General features: G+C 36.4%; 1 protein-coding gene and 1 long non-coding RNA gene across 3 annotated transcripts; one reads left to right on the top strand and one right to left on the bottom strand.

Annotated features, from left to right (window-relative positions):
- Window positions 1–1,905: 1,905 nt before the first annotated feature.
- Window positions 1,906–9,245, top strand: LOC135156017 (uncharacterized). Its single transcript, XR_010295159.1, has 4 exons — window positions 1,906–2,071; window positions 3,720–3,895; window positions 4,558–4,654; window positions 5,287–9,245. It is a non-coding gene; the product is annotated as an uncharacterized LOC135156017 (long non-coding RNA).
- A 1,129-nt stretch (window positions 9,246–10,374) lies between these two features.
- LOC129270893 (UDP-glucuronosyltransferase 2B7-like) lies at window positions 10,375–17,899 on the bottom strand. 2 transcript variants are annotated; one of them, XM_064106876.1, is made up of 3 exons: window positions 17,366–17,899; window positions 11,449–12,714; window positions 10,375–10,563 (listed from the first exon to the last, which is right to left on the bottom strand). In XM_064106876.1, exons 2-3 carry the CDS (start codon window positions 12,391–12,393, stop codon window positions 10,393–10,395), a joined length of 1,116 nt encoding a protein of 371 aa, XP_063962946.1. In that variant the 5' UTR covers window positions 12,394–12,714; window positions 17,366–17,899; the 3' UTR covers window positions 10,375–10,392. The 2 variants fall into 2 exon arrangements, with proteins under 2 accessions (XP_063962946.1, XP_063962947.1); XM_064106877.1 differs by having other exon boundaries at window positions 17,553–17,897.
- Between the last annotated feature and the right edge of the window lie 1,289 nt (window positions 17,900–19,188).

Genomic DNA, 19,188 nt, shown 5'->3' with positions numbered 1-19,188 from the left:
CATTAGCCCATTGTGTGGTAATGTAAATTCAAATATGTGGTATTTTTGTGGTGTTATGCTCTGCGGTAAATCAAACTTACCGCATGAATGCAATACCACATGATGCCATTGTGTGTCAATTCAAATATGTGGTATTTGTGTGGAATTATACTGCTGTGGTAAATCAAAATTACCACATGAAAGCATGTTACGTCATAGCCCATTGTGTAGTACTGTCAATTCAAATATGTGGTATTTGTGTGTTATTGCCCTTCTGTTGAAAATCAGAAATACCACACAAAAAAAGTTTTCACACCCATAACTTAGACCCCCCTCAGCTCACCCCCTATCAAAATTAAAAATTGATTCGCCGGAGGGGGGGGGGGCAGGGTGACCAGACGTCCCGTATTTCCCGGGATTGTCCCGTATTTTGCTTCTTTGTCCCGGCGTCCCGACAAACCCTTCCCGGGACGCCTATTTGTCCCGTATTTCAGAATATTGAACAAAATATATTTAAAAGTGACGAATTTTCATTAAAATAACCAACAGATGACGAAGCAGAGACAACAATAAAATCGATAAATAAACTTTTGCAAGGTGATTTTCTTGCTAACCCAATCGAACTGGCCTCCTGCCTTTGTGTGACAGGCTAGTACTAGCAAGGCATGTAGGATCGGAGCAGATTCTCTACACCAAACACAATGAAACATGCCAAAATAATCACAAAATCGGCGGGAAATTTATATAATTATATTATGGGTTCTCAGATTACTGATTTGGGGATGTAATCGGAGGAACAAGTTATTGAGTTTTCATAACTAGATCTAGTTGTTTCAACTTTCGTTTTGAGTCTTGTTCTATATAATGCCGCGATGTTTCATCTAATTTTTAAGTAAAAAAAGAATCACTTTGAAATTTTATTCATTTCTAAAACATTTTTTTAAAATATATTTTAAAAACACCAAATATCATTATGATTTTTGTTAGATGATTGGAATTTTTTGCTTGAAGTTTGAACTTTTCTATCCTTCTTTCTTCATCCTTCTATCCTTCCTGCTTGCCCGTTTTTGTTCCATCTATCTCTATTTCCTATTTGCCTTTCCTGATCCTTTCTCTCTCTCTGTGTTCATTTTTTTTCCTCCCTTTTTTTTACCCGTCTTCTTTATCAAATTTCCTTTTTTTATTTCCTCCATTCTTTCTTTCAACTTTTTTCTTCCCCTCCCTTCCTCTCCTTTTTATTTTATTTCCTCCATTCTTTCTTTCAACTTTTTTCTTCCCCTCCCTTCCTCTCCTTTTTATTTTAATTCTTTCTCTTCTTCCATTATGTTTTCACTCCTTCCTCACTTCATTCTTCCTCCTTCTCTTTCTTTCATTCTTTATTTTATTTTTCCTTATAATTCTTTCCCTTATTATTTCTCTCCCTCCCTTAATTCCTTCCTTCCCCCCTCCCTTACTGTTTCCTTCTTTCTTTGTTTCTTTCTTTCAAAGAATGAAGAAAACATTTTTCTTTCCTTCATTCTTTCTTTCCTCCTCCTTTTTCTTACTTTTTTTCTTTCTCTCCTTTATTTTGTCTTTCACACATGTATTCTTCTTCCATTTCTTTCTTTTTCTCTCTTTCTGTATTCAATTCAAAGAATGGCGGAAACTTTTTTTCTCTTTTTTATTCTAACTTTCTTTTATTCTTTTTTTATTTTTTCCTTCATTTTCCCCTTAATTTTTTTTCTTCTCTTAATTTTCATCTCTTTTCTTTCGCCTTTTCTTTCTTTCCTTCATTCTTTCGTTCACCCTCCCTTCCAATTTTTTAAAGTTTTTTACAGGTGTAACACTGTGTAGCCTTCTTTGTTGATCTTTTTTTGATTGTCCCTTATTTCATTTTGTGAAATCTGGTCACCCTGGGGGGGGGGGGGGGGCGGCGACAGGCTTGCGCATGCGCACTTACCGCCAACATTTGAAAAGAATACCGTTTGCGTTGCGTTGCAGTTTATTGAGCTCGATCGAGAAGTGGGACGAAGAAGGCCGTTAATAATTCAACTACTTAAAGAATGCGGGTTAGATGTGGACGACTTCGAAGACATTTGCAGTAGGCTAAACAGTAAGTTAGATAACCATTTTCTATGATTTTCTTTTCGTAGTTTGTTAAATGCCCCGGCTTGCAACTAGCTAAAGATTTCGTCAATGAAAATGACATGACACTGGCAATCCCATCCTGTCTAACCGGGCGCTCGCCCGGCCCCGAGCGCCTGCTCGCTGCTGTGATGTGGACCACTGGCTGGTGGTCTCAAGTCTGCACACAGTCACAGCACACCTAAACGATTTGAGTTTAGATTTAACGTGAATTTCCTGTTATTTTACAAAATCTTTCAATTGATGATGTTCCTTGTATTCTTATGAGTAAGTGTGCAAAAAGTCTCATTAAAAATTAAGAGAAATAATTGATTTTCTTGGGAAAATATCTCGGCCAGTCATGGTCATTTACTTGCATTTTGATTGAACAAAATTATTAAGTTAGTGGTACTGGTACGGTAGCCCGACAGCAGATCAGAATGACATGAGAAATTGAGAATGAACGTTAAGAATATTACTTAGAAATTAGCGGGACAATTATGTGGAACAATTCATTTTATGATAAAAATTTCTTGATAACTATCGGGAAACGGTATCATGTAAAAATGAAAGGCTACGTCGGACCCGGGTCGCACCGCGGACAATTCAGTTTAACATGCATTGTAGCGTATAGCATGCATGTCCAGCTCAGCTAGGCGCGCTGGCAACGCGGGCTAGTGTGGCTGCTCAGCTCAGGCTTGGCTGGCTGGCTAGCCGGCTGGAAGTGGAAATGCGCCAGTTTCTATGCATGGATATTTTTCCGGTCATCAATAAGAAGATCGTAGTTTGTTTGTTGCCGAAATGATTCTGAAACATCCTTTACTTTTGAGGATTGATGATGAATGATGCAACAATTATTTCCGATGACTTTTCCCCACTTTTTATGATTTTTTTTTGCCCGTGACGCATATAGACTTTCTAAAATTGATCGTCCAGACACACAACCTGTCTGGACACACAACAACTGGGTAATACTAATAGTGGCCGATGTCTGCGCACTTATTCACATGATGCGAAGATTTCGATAAGAAAGCACAGTCACAGAGGCTGCATTTTGAGGACGTCACATGGAAAGAATTCCATATGCAATTCCAATGTACCCCCCACCAACATGATAAAAAATAAGATTGTTGAGACTTAATTCCATTCCAGTTCGTTCACTTCAGATTTTTCTATAATTTTTTTACCCTTGTTTTGGCACCTTAGTTGGGACTTGAGATCACCTCGTTTTATTTGCAGTCAAGACCTGTTCCTGCTATGCTAGCAAGAAGTGCTGATGCCGGAAGGGGTATTTTAACGATTATCAGCCAATAGTTCGCCTAGACTTGACTCACAGACCCTTGAGTAAATAAACCGATGTCTATGGACAATTACACACACTAGATACATCCATACATGCTCGAAATTTGACGGAATAAAGCCATATTTTAGTATGTATTTCCACTCCTAGTACTATCCACTACCCCATCATATATGTTCTATATTGTGCTAGATATATTATTCTGAACCTTCTTCATGTTTTTATTTTCAATTTTAGTGGGGTTGCATATGGAACTCTTGCCAATGCCCTAAATTCATTATTTTCCAACCATTTTAAGTCAGATTTTTTATGAATAGATCTGTTTATGACATTCCAGGAGAAAGAGAGGGAGACCCAAAACTACTTGTCCTGGCATCACATTTGAGGAGGAGATGGAGTCGGTGAATATGACCTAGCCCGGGGGAGTTTCCAGAAGACGGCCCAGAACCACTGGCCGCCAGGAGTGGAGGTCCTTTGTTGTTGCTCTACATGTCAGGAGGCATCGGGCAGTAGGTAAGACTAAGTACAGTAGGCTCTTTCAGGTGTAAAGTTTATTTTTTGTTTGGAGTCGTTGCGTATCTTCCATTATCAGAATCGCGCAGATTCGGATGTGCGCAATCTTAGGGCACCTTATCTGTCAATGGTCCTAACTGTACTTAGAGGACTCTGTGATGATATTTTTATCATTTTTACATTGTACAAGGGATATTTTCATTCACGGAGCTAGACAAGTCTCTGTTGCCTGTAGAACTTGGTACACAAAGATGGATTTCCCTTAAAAAATCCACCTTTCCCACAATAATTTTGGGCAAACATTTGATTTTTCCAATTTGTAAGCCTTTTGTTATCTAAATATACAAAATTAAGGCTTAAGAAATTTTACTTTTAAGCAGGTAAACATTTCGAAGGATCACTTGCTTGCAATTCCCAAGCTATATAACACAATGACATGACCTTTAAGTCGAGAGACGTCCATATGCAAGAAAATACAGAGGGAATTGGTGCAAATGCATAGCTGATTGTGCTAGTACTAGATTCCTGGCTGACGTGTATCGGTTTGGACGTTCTAATGACAAGTTTAGAGTGTAATTTGGCGCTAATAGAGTTTCACAACGGTTGGCATGATTTCTTGGCATGATTGAGGTTAACATTTTTTTTTTTTCTCTCTTTTGCAGCCCTGGTAGAAGCACCATCTTGATACCATCATTCAAACTCTCATCAGCTGTATCATTATAGGTGGACTAAAAGAACAATATTCATGCAGATATAATGGTGTGTACAAATTTATCCTTTGTGGAAGGTATTTTTTATAATTATTGTGTTATTTTGATTATTTACATGTGCATGAACATGAGATGCAGTTAAATAATTTTGATTTTGTAACCACTCTGATACAAAGCTCGTCTAATAATTAATGCCCTTACAAGGTTCATGCTGTTGTCAATTCAAACGTATTAGATAGGCATAAGTGAAACATCAACATCTGACATGCATTTATTATCACATCAGAATTGATCTTCGTTATGTGAAATTGGCAACTTGTAATTTCTTATTCAAACTGATGGAATTATCCCATAACCATTTAAAACACATTTAAAAAAAGCATGAATTAAAATCATGTTTAATTAAAATAAATATTTTTTTTTTTACTTTAAAATGTCCTTCCCTATACAGAGATGGTTTGGAGGTGCAGCAGATCTTGAGGGCATCAAGCCCCCCTCCCCCGACCTGACTTTTACATGTTAATATTTGAAGTATAAATATGGAACAAACCCCACATTGTTTTTTAATCATTTTTTAAAAAGTTTGGAAATTGATATTGAAACCATGTAGTTTTTAATGAATATTAAATAGTTAATGCAGGAAAGGCTTTTATGTTTATCTTCTTCTGTTATTTATTGCAGATGCCTTAAGTTGAAATGGAAGGTGTCCTGAATCTGCACCCATTCATCTGGTTTCGTAACTCCTTTCATAGTGCTATTGGAACCTGCTCCCTACCAGTATAACATCAAACAGATTGGAAGAATAAAGGCCAATGGGAAGTGCCTTTTATATTTCTACTTGCCACAAAGCAGTCCATGGTTTAGCGCAATCTAAACTGGACTATTGTAATGCTCTTCGTGCTTGAATTAGGGCGATCTGGACTGACTGCAGATAGTACAGAATGCTGCATCTATTGTGCCATTTGCCATACGCCAACTTCGCTGGCTGCAAGTCAAGGAAAGGATATACATGAACATCAGTGTCCGTCTCCTGATTTTCAAAGTCAATGACAGAGATCCAGATTACATGTATTATAAGGAATCCCTTGTGCGTCATTTTCATTCTAGGCGCACTTGCCTTTTTATTTTTGTGATCATTACGCACCTACAAATTAGCTACTGGTGATGCAACTTTCTCCACTACTGCTCCAAGGCCATGGAATTAGCTCCTTCCTCTCCTCCAGTTGTCAACAACCTTGGATCAATCCAAATACAATTTGAGAAGACCTACTATATTCCTGATCTTTGCTCTGTACCTACAACAATACTGTCACTGCCTGGTAATTTGAATTTTTTTAAATCTCATGTGCTGACTACAGTAGGATGGCGTCTCAATTCATCCAAATTAGACAAGGGATAATAAAGTAATGTATGACATTCTAACCTCTGCATTATTTTGGTGAAAGAGCTCTAAGCATATATGCAAGTAGCAAGCTGATGATGTCATACTGACGTACATTGTACATGTACACGTATCCCCAACTTATTATTTTGTATATAAAATTGTGCATTTAATTTTGTTTACCAAGAATGAAACAAATCGGATTGTAAACTGTATTGATGTGACTTACCTGTATTGATTATTGCTGGAAGTTCTTTTGCTACATGGGATTGGAAGACATACTTATTACACACATGAAGTAAATTATTATTTTATCTGGTAACATGAGAACAATAAAAATGTGGGCATGATATCATAAACTTACATGTATCTACTTGCATGTGTTGATGACCAATATTTTTGTAATTATTTTTTTTTTAATTTTATCTGATTTTGATAAAATTTTCACTATTTTGCATGGTAAAAATTACTTTATTTTAGATTATGTTGAGCCCGTATCATATACAAGTACAACTTTAAAGATAAATTACCAGTTGTAGTAACAATCTTAAAATGAGTTCGAACAGAATCCAATAGAATTACCAGCAAAATATAAAAGACATGTGCCATAATTAATTATAGCTCGGGAAGAAAATGTGTAATTGCTGAGAAATGAGCAAAATAAGCATGTAATTCTATCCAATGTCAGGTATTTTTCAAATCAATCATAATACACTGTCCTGTCCCACATGTTCTTTTCTGTGTTAGTGATCATCAAAATAATTAATTTTAAGTTCAAAATTAGTGATTTTACAAAAATACAAGCTTACATTAATGTACCAGATCTAGAGATTATGTACAATATTTTGACAATTTCTCATGAAATAATTGTTTGCTGCAACTGCTGTCTTTTTAATACGTTTAAGTGATAGTGTAATACAACCACAAACTTTTCTTAAGAATTAATGTACATGTATGATTCTTTCACCCAAATTTACATGCATTGATACTGTTGACTACTTGCCAAAAGTTCCTGCCAAAAGCCTTTTTTAACGATGTACATGCTTTTATAGACGACCTGCCAAAACATTGTATTGTATTATATTCAAGGTCCAACCAAAAAGAGATGAATAAAATGTTTGAAGGAAATTGAAATTAACTTTTAAAATGATAGAGCTCTGTCAATGCAGTATTATTACAGGGTTCCCACAGTCATGGAAAATCCTGGAAAAAAATTGGTCATGGAAAGTCAGGGATATGTGAAAAGTCATGGAATTGCATTTACCTCTTGGCTATGACAGCTTTCTAGTTTTTTATGTCTCACAACTCTCATACTCAGTGATTGTACTCTACTATTATAATTGGTGTTCATGATCATAACATGTCTGATTTTGTAAACTGTGCCAGAAAGGAATTAAGTCATGGAAAGCAGCAATTTAGTCATGGAGAGGTCATGGAATTCTGTTTTCAAATTTCTGTGGGAACCATGAATAGGTTTGTGCACTTGACACAGTGTGCACTACAGATGAACTTTGTAATGCCATGATATAAACCAGTACAATATCTTAAAGGAAAATAAAACCCAAAATATAATACCACATGATACCATTGATAAATACAGGACAATGAAAATGAATCCACTCATATACCCCCAATCCGATGTCCCAGTATGGAGTACCACCTTTTCAAAGTTGGCATCTTCTGGTACAAAGTCTATGGATGGGGATTATTCCGTCAGCGATGAACTACATCTCTAAACGTTTGGGCATTATTCTATTTCATCGATAATAAATCAAATGTACAGATAAAACTCATAAAATATTAATTAAAATTTGTTTAATATTATATGATAGGTTCAAATTACGACTTGATGAGTTTTAATGATAAAAATTACACCCTAATCTACGATTTACAAATTGGCAGCGGAAATTGGGGTGTAAATCTTATCATTAAAACTCATCAAATTGTATTTTGAACCTACCATATATTAAACAAATTTTAACTAATATTTTTATGAGTTTTATCTGTACATTTGATTTGTTATTGATAAAATAGAATATATAATGCCTGAACGTTTAGAGATGTAGTTCGTCGCTGATGTAATAATTTCCTAACTAACCCCGCGAAAATGGCGACCTCCATCCAGAAACTTCGAACCATACTGTAAGAGGCCAACTTTGAAAAGGTGGTACTCCGTAATTGGATTAGGGTATGAGTGGATTCATGTTGATTGTCCTGTATTTATCAATAATATCATGTGGTATTATGTTTTGGGTGTTATTTTCCTTTAATTCAGATATTACATGCCAGGGTATTGTCCTAGTTTTCATTTTCTCCAAATACATATTATCATCTCTCGTCTATTTCTACTTGCCCTTCAGCCTTGAAGTAAACTTGGGATAATTATGCATTTTGTTATACGCAATTTTGAGTACAGTGCACTTTGCCGCAGCTACTTATATGATATTACCTATTGTAGACACATCCTTATGTTTTGTTCATTTTCTTAAAAACGATTAAGAGTTTAATCATTTTTGTCTTTAAGCATAAAACAAAGAGTAAATCAGTCCATTCTGTATGTGTGACCTGCAAAAAAACTACAATGGTCGTTAATTTGGTTTGCTGAAAAGCCAGATAACCTTTGAGGTAACTTTTTAAAGTATTTAGAAGAAATGTATCTTTTTTAAAAGTATTTATATGCACTGTAACTAATTTCTTTGATAGTTACTATTATGTTACACTGTTTGTACAGTAAAGCAGCTGTTACACAATTTTTGTCAATAGCAAATCTAAACCAGTATTGTAAATTGATGACTCTATGAGCTAAATACCAGTACTTTCTATATCACTTGTAAAATCATTTGTTGTCTGTTCATTGAAGGTGTTGTATTTTCTTAATCTTATAAAAGTACATAGGGTCATGAACACATTCTACTGCTACCAAAATCATACCCATGATCTGTGATGTATCTAACCAGTTACCACACACATTGCAACACACCAGTTGCAACATACATTATCATGCATCAGTTATCACACATCTAGTTACCACACACATTTTGGGTAATGACTCTGATGCATGGTATTATGTGTATTATGTACAATATGTGTGGTAACTGGTTAGTGTTTAACTAATTTCTTTGATAGTTACTATTATGTTACACTGTTTGTACAGTAAAGCAGCTGTTACACAATTTTTGTCAATAGCAAATCTAAACCAGTATTGTAAATTGATGACTCTATGAGCTAAATACCAGTACTTTCTATATCACTTGTAAAATCATTTGTTGTCTGTTCATTGAAGGTGTTGTATTTTCTTAATCTTATAAAAGTACATAGGGTCATGAACACATTCTACTGCTACCAAAATCATACCCATGATCTGTGATGTATCTAACCAGTTACCACACACATTGCAACACACCAGTTGCAACATACATTATCATGCATCAGTTATCACACATCTAGTTACCACACACATTTTGGGTAATGACTCTGATGCATGGTATTATGTGTATTATGTACAATATGTGTGGTAACTGGTTAGTGTTTACCACACACCATTTACCACACGAATTACCTCATATTTTACCACACACCAGTTACCACATGCATTACCACACACCAGTTACGTAACTGGTGTGTGGTAGTGTATGTGGTAACGTGTGTGGTAAATCGTGTGTAGTAATGCATGTGGTAACCGGTGTGTGGTAAAATGTGACGTAATTTGTGTGGTAAGGCATGTGGTAAAATATGAGGTAATTTGTGTGGTAAATTATGTGTGGTAACGCGTGTGGTAACCGGTGTGTGGTAAAATGTGAGGTAATTTGTGTGGTAAGGCATGTGGTAAAATATGAGGTAATTCGTGTGGTAAATGATGTGTGGTAACGCGTGTGGTAACTGGTGTGTGGTAAAATGTGAGGTAATTTGTGTGGTAAATGGTGTGTGGTAATGCATGTCGTAACTGGTGTGTGGTAAATGTCGTGTGGTAAATGGTATGTGGTAAAAATTGTTACCATAAATTAATCCCTTGTGTGGTAAATGTTACCATATATTAATCCATTCATGTGGTATTCCTGTGGTAATGTTGTGTGGTAAATGTTCCAATTTACCACAGGACAATACCACACGACATTACCACACATTACCACACAATACCACAGGACATAAAGACATAGCATTACCACACAACAATATATGTGGTAATCGTGTGGTACAGTCCTATGGTAATTATATGGTATTACCACAGGACATTTTTGTAAGGGTAGTATGTTATTCTGAGGTAACCACTCTTGGATGAGAGTGTTATTTAATACTAACCTAGCAGGTCATTCTGAGGTAACCACTCTTGGATAAGAGTGTTATTTGATACTAACCTAGCAGGTCATTCTGAGGTAACCACTCTTGGATAAGATTGTTATTTAATACTAACCTAGCAGATCATTCTGAGGTAACCACTCTTGGATGAGAGTGTTGTTTCCAAGGAAACGAGGAGACGGACCAACTAATCTCCAGATGACCCTATAAGGAAGTTCACTGAAAACTTTCGAGAACATGTCGTTAAAGGTGTCTGTCCCTAAGGACGCAGTCATTGAGCCCTTTATTGGTGGATGAGAAAGAAAGAGGAAGGTTGGGGAGGACGGAGAAGGGGGGGGGGGGGCAGAAACCCCCAAAATTGTGAGTGAGTGGTGTGTGTGGGTAAAAGAGAGAGAAAGAGAGAGGGAGGGAGAGAGTGGGAGAAAGATAAGACAAAAGAGGAAGAAAAATAATTATTATTATTAACTATCTATTCAAGGTCTGCTACGTACGAATCGTTAGATTCCAATTTATTTTGCTAAGGATTAAAAAAATATCATCCACTAAATAGCAAACATAATTGTGCGCTTTGTAATATTTTTTTTACACTACTTTCTATTGATTAAAGAAATTTTAAATGAAAGTTCATAAAATTACTGCCTTGCGTTATGTGTTCACTACGTTTTTTTTTTCTTTTAATGATTTTTTTTAGTTTCATAACTTCATATACATACTCAAACATAATCATTATACATTGTACATATTATATACAAATTGAAATATGAACTATGTTACTAATGCAAGTTGTTTCGTCAGATGTGTTCATATTGGGATTTTTTTCGCTTCGCGAGATACGAAGAGTTCAAGAACAGAGAAAATATATTGTCAAATACCCTCCGATAATGAAATGAACAACCAAGACATCTTTGTCGAAAATTGGTGAATCAAAACAGCAGTTCCTTGACTCGATCTCGACAAATGACATATCTGCAATATTTCGTTTGCACTGAAATTTACCACCAAATTTCTGTCCTGATTCGCCAATATTCGACAAATACCTCCCAGCTGCTCTCCGTACGATCTATGAAATCATTCTAGGAGTTTTATTTATTACAATTTCAAATTGGATTCGAAAACCCCAACCCAAGACGTAAACGAACTCTCACAAAATGTTGAAGTATACTAACCAATGTGAATAAGATGAATCCATGTTCAGACCCCTGAACGAATGTCTCTAGATCCTCAGGAAGCGGCTTGGGCTCCTCTATGGTGTATCCGGGTATTGGGATCCAGTTTGGTCCTATTGGCCTTGGGTATTCCAAGGCCCAGGAGTTGTGACACAACCACAGCTCTGCTCTACTCACCATTTGCCATGGAGTGAGATCAAGGCGAATGTTGTAGGTAGTTTGCAATTGACGTAGAGGACGATAGATCGAAAAGTATTCGAAGATGTAATGTACCCCGTAGTGGTAGAACGCATTTTTAAGTCGGTCGAAGAAGTTCATTTTGTCGGTCAGGGAAGGCGTGAACGAACTAAAAGGAACGTATGAGTTTGGAATAGGAATGCCGGCATTGTCCTCGGTGAAAGTCGGGAGGCGCCGTGTTCCAGACAGAAGAATATACGGCACATCCAGATACGCAGCGAGTGCGGCGTCGCAGAAATCGGTCATGGGAAAAGTGAACATCATATCAAAGCGTTCTTCTTTAAGCTTTCGAAGAGTGTCATCGCTTTTAAAGAGCTCAAAACAACCGAAATACATCAATCTATCGAATTCAGCCATAACTGGGCTATTCACTAATTCCATATAGGTACTGTTTTTAAAATCTGACATCACAGTCCTTCTAATCTTGTACATATCGGAAACTTCTTCGTCAGACAGTGAGTTCGGGAAGGTAATGTTCGAAGTGTAAGATTCTGGTCGGAATCCCTTGAGGCTCTTCTTGTCGATGATAAGCAGAACCACCTCATGACCCCTCTTAACCAAGACTTGGGTAATGGTTGTTAGACCCATGTAATGGCTCGGCAAGCTGAGCATACTGGTTGCTGGTAAAAGGAACTTTGCACCATCACCAATGTCAGACGAAAACATCAAGTACACCATCAGAACAGAGAATAGGCCTGTTTTCGTCATGATGTCAATTGGCTGGCTAGTATGAATATTGGCCAGATGTCCTCGTTAAATCAAATAATTAAAGAATAAGAAATCGCGGATTGTTTGTTCTGAGTCTCCAAATCTTTACGCCAGGTAATTCGTCTGTCGCAGCTCCCCGGGCCGATTAATTACAAAAGAATATAGGTCCTATAAAGTGTCCACATTATCTGATAATATTGTGTGTTTATCACAGCCACGATCTGTCTTTTCTTTGCAAACGTTCAAACGGTCAGTTGAGTCGCGATATAGCGGGTGAGATGATTAAAACCTCTTTGCCCCTCATTGTACGACAGATAACACCTGCAATTAAATTTCAAAAAATGCAAAAGCAATAAACAATAAAAGAGGATACCTGATAACCAGTGGCAATATTCAGTAATAAAAAGGAGAAATGTTCTTTACAGGCGTAGCATTAAAGTTTTAACAGATGGAAATATAAAGAAATACAAGACATTTTGAAACAGAAAATGATCACGATTTTACACTATTCCTCACAATTTGAACGTGCATGTGGAAACATAATCCTCTACTTGGAAAACAATTTAAATTATATTATATTTACACATGGACCTACTAAGCAAACAAAATACCTAAATACGTTGAAAGTGGACTGAAGCCGGCCGGCGTTGGAGGCGACTGGAATTATAATATGTAACACCCTTTTTTACATGCGTTTGGTTGAAGCCGCCTTTTCTGGTAACGTCTGTAATGTGAAGCAGCTTCGAGATCGATGCGAAACTCATACACATATAGACGGGTCAATATACGACCAAAAATACCCTTACCCGGAACAAATTGCAACAAATGATTTTTCAACGGTGTTTTGTACTATTTTACCTCAGGAACAACATATTAAAAATCTACCAAAATCCGCATCCGGGAAAGTGGTTATTTTCAAGATGGCGTCCAAGATGGCCGCCATCACTAAATATGGATACAACTAAAACTTTATCCACCCTAGATCCTATTTCGGTCCATATTTCATGGTCTAGGGGGTACAAAAATTGTTGATACAGGCTAGAGTGAATTATATGCCCTCCAATGTACCTGCAAAATCCAAGATGGCACCCAAAATGGATGCCGTAGACTGAAAATCCACAATTCATCTAAGTGGCTTTAATTTTGGTTTTTATTAAATGGTTTTAAGGGTGAAGTAGTACAATGGAACAAGTTACAAGGACAGCCAGTGGTCTGGTGTGTCCGAAAATCCAAGATGGCTTCTAAAAAGGGAGTTTAGAATGGCTATTGATAATTAAAATGGACATAGTTCGTTTTATATCCGCCTGGGACATAATGATTTTGGTGTCTAGACAATGATGTCAATGGTCAAATAAGACATTGGGACAAATTGCAAGGACAATCAGTGGTCCAGTATGTTAAAAAATCCAAGATAGCTTTAAAAAAATGGAGTCTAAAATTGCTGTTGCTACTTAAAAAAACCGACATAAATTACTCAATATCCAGAAATATGATTTTTGTATCTATACCATGGTTAAAGTGGTCAAATATTACATTAAGACAAGTTACAAGGAAAGTCAGTGGTCTGGTATGTGCAAAAATCCCCGATGGATTCCAAAAATTGATTCTGAAATGGCTGCTAATACTTAAAGCGGACATAGCTCATTTCATATCGGCCTGGGAGATGTGATTTCCGTGTCTAAACCACTGGTTTCAAGGATCAATTAATATATTTGGGCAAGTTACAAGGACAGTCGGTGGCCTGGTATGACCAAAAATCAAATATGGCTTCCAAAAATTGATTCTAAAATGGCTGCTGATACTTAAAAGTGGCATAGCTCATTTTATATCCGCCTGTGATATATGATTTCGGTGTCTAAACTATGGTTATAAGGGTCAAATTATAATCTAGGTTAAGTTACAATGACAGTCAGTGGTCTAGTATGTTCACAATTACAAGATGGCGTCCAAAAATGGAGTAAAAATGTCTGATGTTACTTATAAAAGGACATAGTTTGTTCAATATCTGTCTGGGGAATACGAATTTGATATCTAAACCTTGGTATAAAGGGTCAGGAAATACACTAGGGTAAGTTACAAGACCAGTCAAATGTGTGTATGTTAAAAAATTACAAGATGGCGTCAAAAAACGGAGTAAAAAATGTCTGATGTTACTTATAAAAGGACATGGTTTGTTCAATATCTGTCTGGGGAATACGAATTTGATATCTAAACCTTGGTATAAAGGGTCAGGTAATACACTAAGGGTAAGTTACAAGACCAGTCAAATGTGTGTATGTTAAAAAATCTAAGATGACTTTTTAAAAAATGGGGTGTAAATTGACTGTTGTTACTTAAAAGTATACATAGTTTATTAGAAATACATCTTGGAGGCATGATTTTGCTGTCTACACTAGAGTTTAAAGGGTCAAAGAATACTTTGGGACTGGTTACCATGATATGCAGTTATCCATTTTGCCTTGAAATCCAAGTTGGCTTTAAAAAATGGGTTCTAAAGTGACTGCTGTTACTTAAAAATGGACATATTAGTTCCTACAATATCCACTTGTGAGAAATAATATTGGTGCCTACACTTAAATACATGGGGATAAGTTATCATATTGTTTCATGAGTTGGTAACACCACCCATTCTGATGAAATTTTAGAATCCATCGTGGATTTTTTGACAAAATGGAATAGTAACCATCATTGTTACTTGTTCGAATGTATTATTTGACCTTTCCTACCACAATTTAGACACCAACAGTATTTCTTACAGATACATGTAGATATTGTAGAACTCTTACCACTATTGAGTGATATGAGTCGTTTCAGATGCCTTTTTTGAAAACCCTCTTGGATATTTAGGCAAATTGGACAACTGCATATCAATGCAAACAGTCCAAACGTATTATTTTAACCATGAAACCATAGTGTGGACACCGAAATTATATTTCCTTGGTGGATTTTAAATGAAGTATGTCAATTTTAAAGTAGAAGCGGTGATTTTAAAATTCCGATTTTTGGAAGCCATCTAGGATTTTTGACATACTAGTAAACTGACTGTCATTGTAACTAATTTTCTGTCTTTAAAACCATGGATTAGTCATCAAAATCATATGCCCTTGACGGATATTACATGAACTCTGTCCATTTTGTAAATATCAGCGCGGCTAATTTATACTACTTTTAAAGCCACCGTGGACTTTTGGACATATTTGACCACCCATCGTCCTTGCAACTTATCCCAATGTATTATTTGACCCATTTAACCTTGGTATAGGCACAAAATCATATTCCCGGATAATGAAAAAAACTATGTTTGTTTTTTAAAGTAGCAACATCATTTTTTTACTCCATTTTTGGAAGCCATCTTGCATTTTTGAACATATCGGACCACTGACTGTCCTTGTAACTTATCCCAGTGTATTATTTGTCCATTGAAACCATGGTCTAGACACCAAAATCATATCTCTCAGGTGGATGTGATATGAGCTATGTCCATTTTAAGCATTAACAGCCATTTTAAACTCAATTTTTGGAAGCCATCTTGGATTTTTGGACACACCAGACCACTGACTATCCTTGTAACTTGTCCCGATGTACTACTTCGCCAGTAAAACCATTGAATATATACCAAATTAAAGCCACTTAAGTAAGTAAGTAAGGATTTTTTAGCCTACGGCAGCCATTTTGGGCGCCATCTTGGATTTTTCAGGTACCCTAGATTGCTAATATTCACTCTAACTTGTTTCAACAAATTCGTTTACCCACTGTACCATGGAATATGAAATCAAATAGGATTCTAGGGTCGATAATGAGTGACTTATATCCATTTTCAGTGAATGGCGGTTATCTTGGACGCCATCTTGAAAATAACCACTTTCCCATGTGCGGATTTTGGTAGATTTTTAGTATGTTTTTCCTGAGGTCAAATACTGCCAGAAACAGTTGAAAAATCATTTGTTGCAATTTGTTCCGGGTCAAACCATATATTGACCCGTCTAATAGTCTGAGGCCTTAATGTACGTCTACAAATAAGCCTGCTTCACTTTGCCTATTCAGGTGATCCGAGTCACCTGACTTTTCATGTCAATATTTTACATTGTTCAATCAAACAATTTGCACGGTTCGTTATAGCTATATAACTATAATTGTTCGTTGTTTCTTGTTCAGTGGTCGATCAAGCCGGCCTGACGTGCCTGAGTCAACTAGGAGATAAGTATACAAATTGCAGGGACTGAAGCCGGCCCGGCATTACGCAGTCTCCTCAGTTTGAGCCGGCGTCAATCCGGCTTAAAAAAAAAAAAAAGGGGGGGGGGGTGATAGGCCTACACATAATTCGAGCAGCCCGCGACGCCTGCCTCAGTCCACCTTCGAAGCATTAGGGGGTATACATATTTGTTTGCTTATATGAATGGGTTCAGTGGCGGACCGTGACCCGGAGGAGACAACGCATTGGAGGGGCACTGTATTGTTTGTGAACAAATGCTGTGCCCCTCCAATACTTTGTCTCCTCCGGGTTACGGTCCGCCACTGAATGGGTTTGTCCTAAAAGCAATTCTGATTTGAATGATATAAAGAAATGCGTTTTGGTGATTTTATTTTACTGCCAAAAATTTATTTTGATCGGGATCCCAAAATAAATAAATATATGAAATCACATCCCAAGATAATTTTCAGGATATCCATATCTAGATATGTAAGCACATTATAAGTGTGTGAGATAGGTATGTTAAAAGGACCAATTAAAAAACAACGAATACCTGACAATGAGAAGGTGCTAATTATCCAAGCAGTAATTTTTTTTCAAGAATGAACTGACAAAGTGCTAAAGTCACTTCGCTTTTGTAGGGTAGAATCATTAGACCGTACTTCTATAATTCACATATTGTTCAACCTTTACAAGAGTTGTCGATTTACGATAACACAGGACCAATGTAGATGAAAATAAGACATTTGATTAAAGTGGCACAAAACTTGCTCTACATACCTGAATATGATGTACGACGACTGCATGCCATATATACTGCACCATTAAAGACACGGTAAGATGACTACAACATGAAGTTTGGTAAACCGAAGATATCTAGCAGCTATCACGATCGTTCAAACTTTAACCCCTCAATGTACTAATCAAATAACAAGCAAATCTTCAATGACAAATCAAAGATACATACTGTGGCGTCATATATATATGCAGAGTAGGGTCTACACACCCTTCCAGACCCGAGTGGCCCCGGCGGAGTATAGGAACGAAACAGAGGATAATTTCTATTGATAACATGACGGGAAGTGTTTCTAACGATCAAAGTCCTCTCTGCTATTGACCATGATGTTGGATGACGAAACCCTGTAGTACTATTACATGTACTACTATATAGAAATCACGGGATCCGTGGTGTTTTTCTTGCATATGTGAGGATACACCTGGGGTATTCATAAAAAACTGCAGTGATTATTTGTGCGTATAGAAAGCTATATATCCGCCATTTTACTCTCGTGTTAAGGGGTTTGTTTAACCACTGAACTATATAGTTCAGTGGGTTTAACACAATGGGTTATGTTAGTTTCTGTTACACAACACATTTTATTGTACACTCTCTCTCGTATATTGTCCATCACGAGGGTGCAATGGAACACCATGATGTTTGTCTTCTAGGGACACCAATTACTGGCGCCCCTGGCGTCAGTTTAAACACCCATGTTTTTTTTGCAGCTGTGTACGTCGGGAACAAGCATGGAAAAGTACGGTCTACCAACGTCTGCACAGACAGATATGATATCTATACACGCAAACACAACCACACACACATAAATTTAAGGCCTATATATTTCATCACTTTGAAATGCTAAAAACCCAGAAGGAAAAACCAGTTCCACTGGACCAGTTAGACCAGTAGAATTTTAACTGGTAACTCTGGAAATTGGAACATCGGTGTACTGGTCTAACTGGTCATACTGGTCCAGTTAAAATTTTACTTGTCCAGTTAAAAATTATACTGGTCTTGAATTACTGGAATTTTATACTGGTCTTGTTTCTGGTGGTTGTTACTGGTCTTCATACTGGTATCCAATTCAAGCTGGTCTTTACTGGTATTTTCTACTGGTCTGACTGGTCCTCGAACTGGTCGAACTGGTCCTCGTACTGGTCTTACTGGATCAATTTATTACATGCATTTGGTTTGTTATATACCATGGTCAGTGAAATGTGATGGAAAAGATGGTTGGTAAATTAATCTTTCTGCTGTTATTTTAAATGTGATATATGCAATTACACATTTTCATTGTGAATTAGTTCACACACTTATTTGGAAAGTTTTTAAACAACAATGAGTGCCATTGCAAGGATATTCCATTCTAAATCCTGATTTTTCTTTTTAAAATAGGAAATATGCAAATGAGGTAAACCACGTGATCCGCATCATCATAATTACTGGTATTACTGGTCTTGACCAGTTCAATTTCAAACAATGAATTACTTTAGACCAGTTGACTATATCAGAGGAATATATCTTGCTTTGATCTTAATCATAATTAAAGGAAATAATTATTTTAATGATAATGTTAATACTTGATAATTATGATCATATCAATAATAATAATTACAATATCAATAACAATGATAACAGTAATAAGAATGATAACAATGATCATAATAATAATAATTATGATAATTATAAGATGAATGATGATAACAATTATAACGATAATAACTTTGTCTGAATTGCAAGATTCATTTTCCATAATTCGTCAAATTATCTTACTTGAAATAAAGTCATTATTTATTGGACCAACTGCAGTAACACCAGTTTG

The sequence above is a fragment of the Lytechinus pictus genome, chromosome 11 (genome assembly GCF_037042905.1).
Source record: "Lytechinus pictus isolate F3 Inbred chromosome 11, Lp3.0, whole genome shotgun sequence".
In the NCBI taxonomy this organism is placed as follows: domain Eukaryota; kingdom Metazoa; phylum Echinodermata; class Echinoidea; order Temnopleuroida; family Toxopneustidae; genus Lytechinus; species Lytechinus pictus.
The sequence above is the reverse complement of the archived record's forward strand: the minus strand, read 5'-3'. Positions and strand labels throughout refer to the sequence as shown.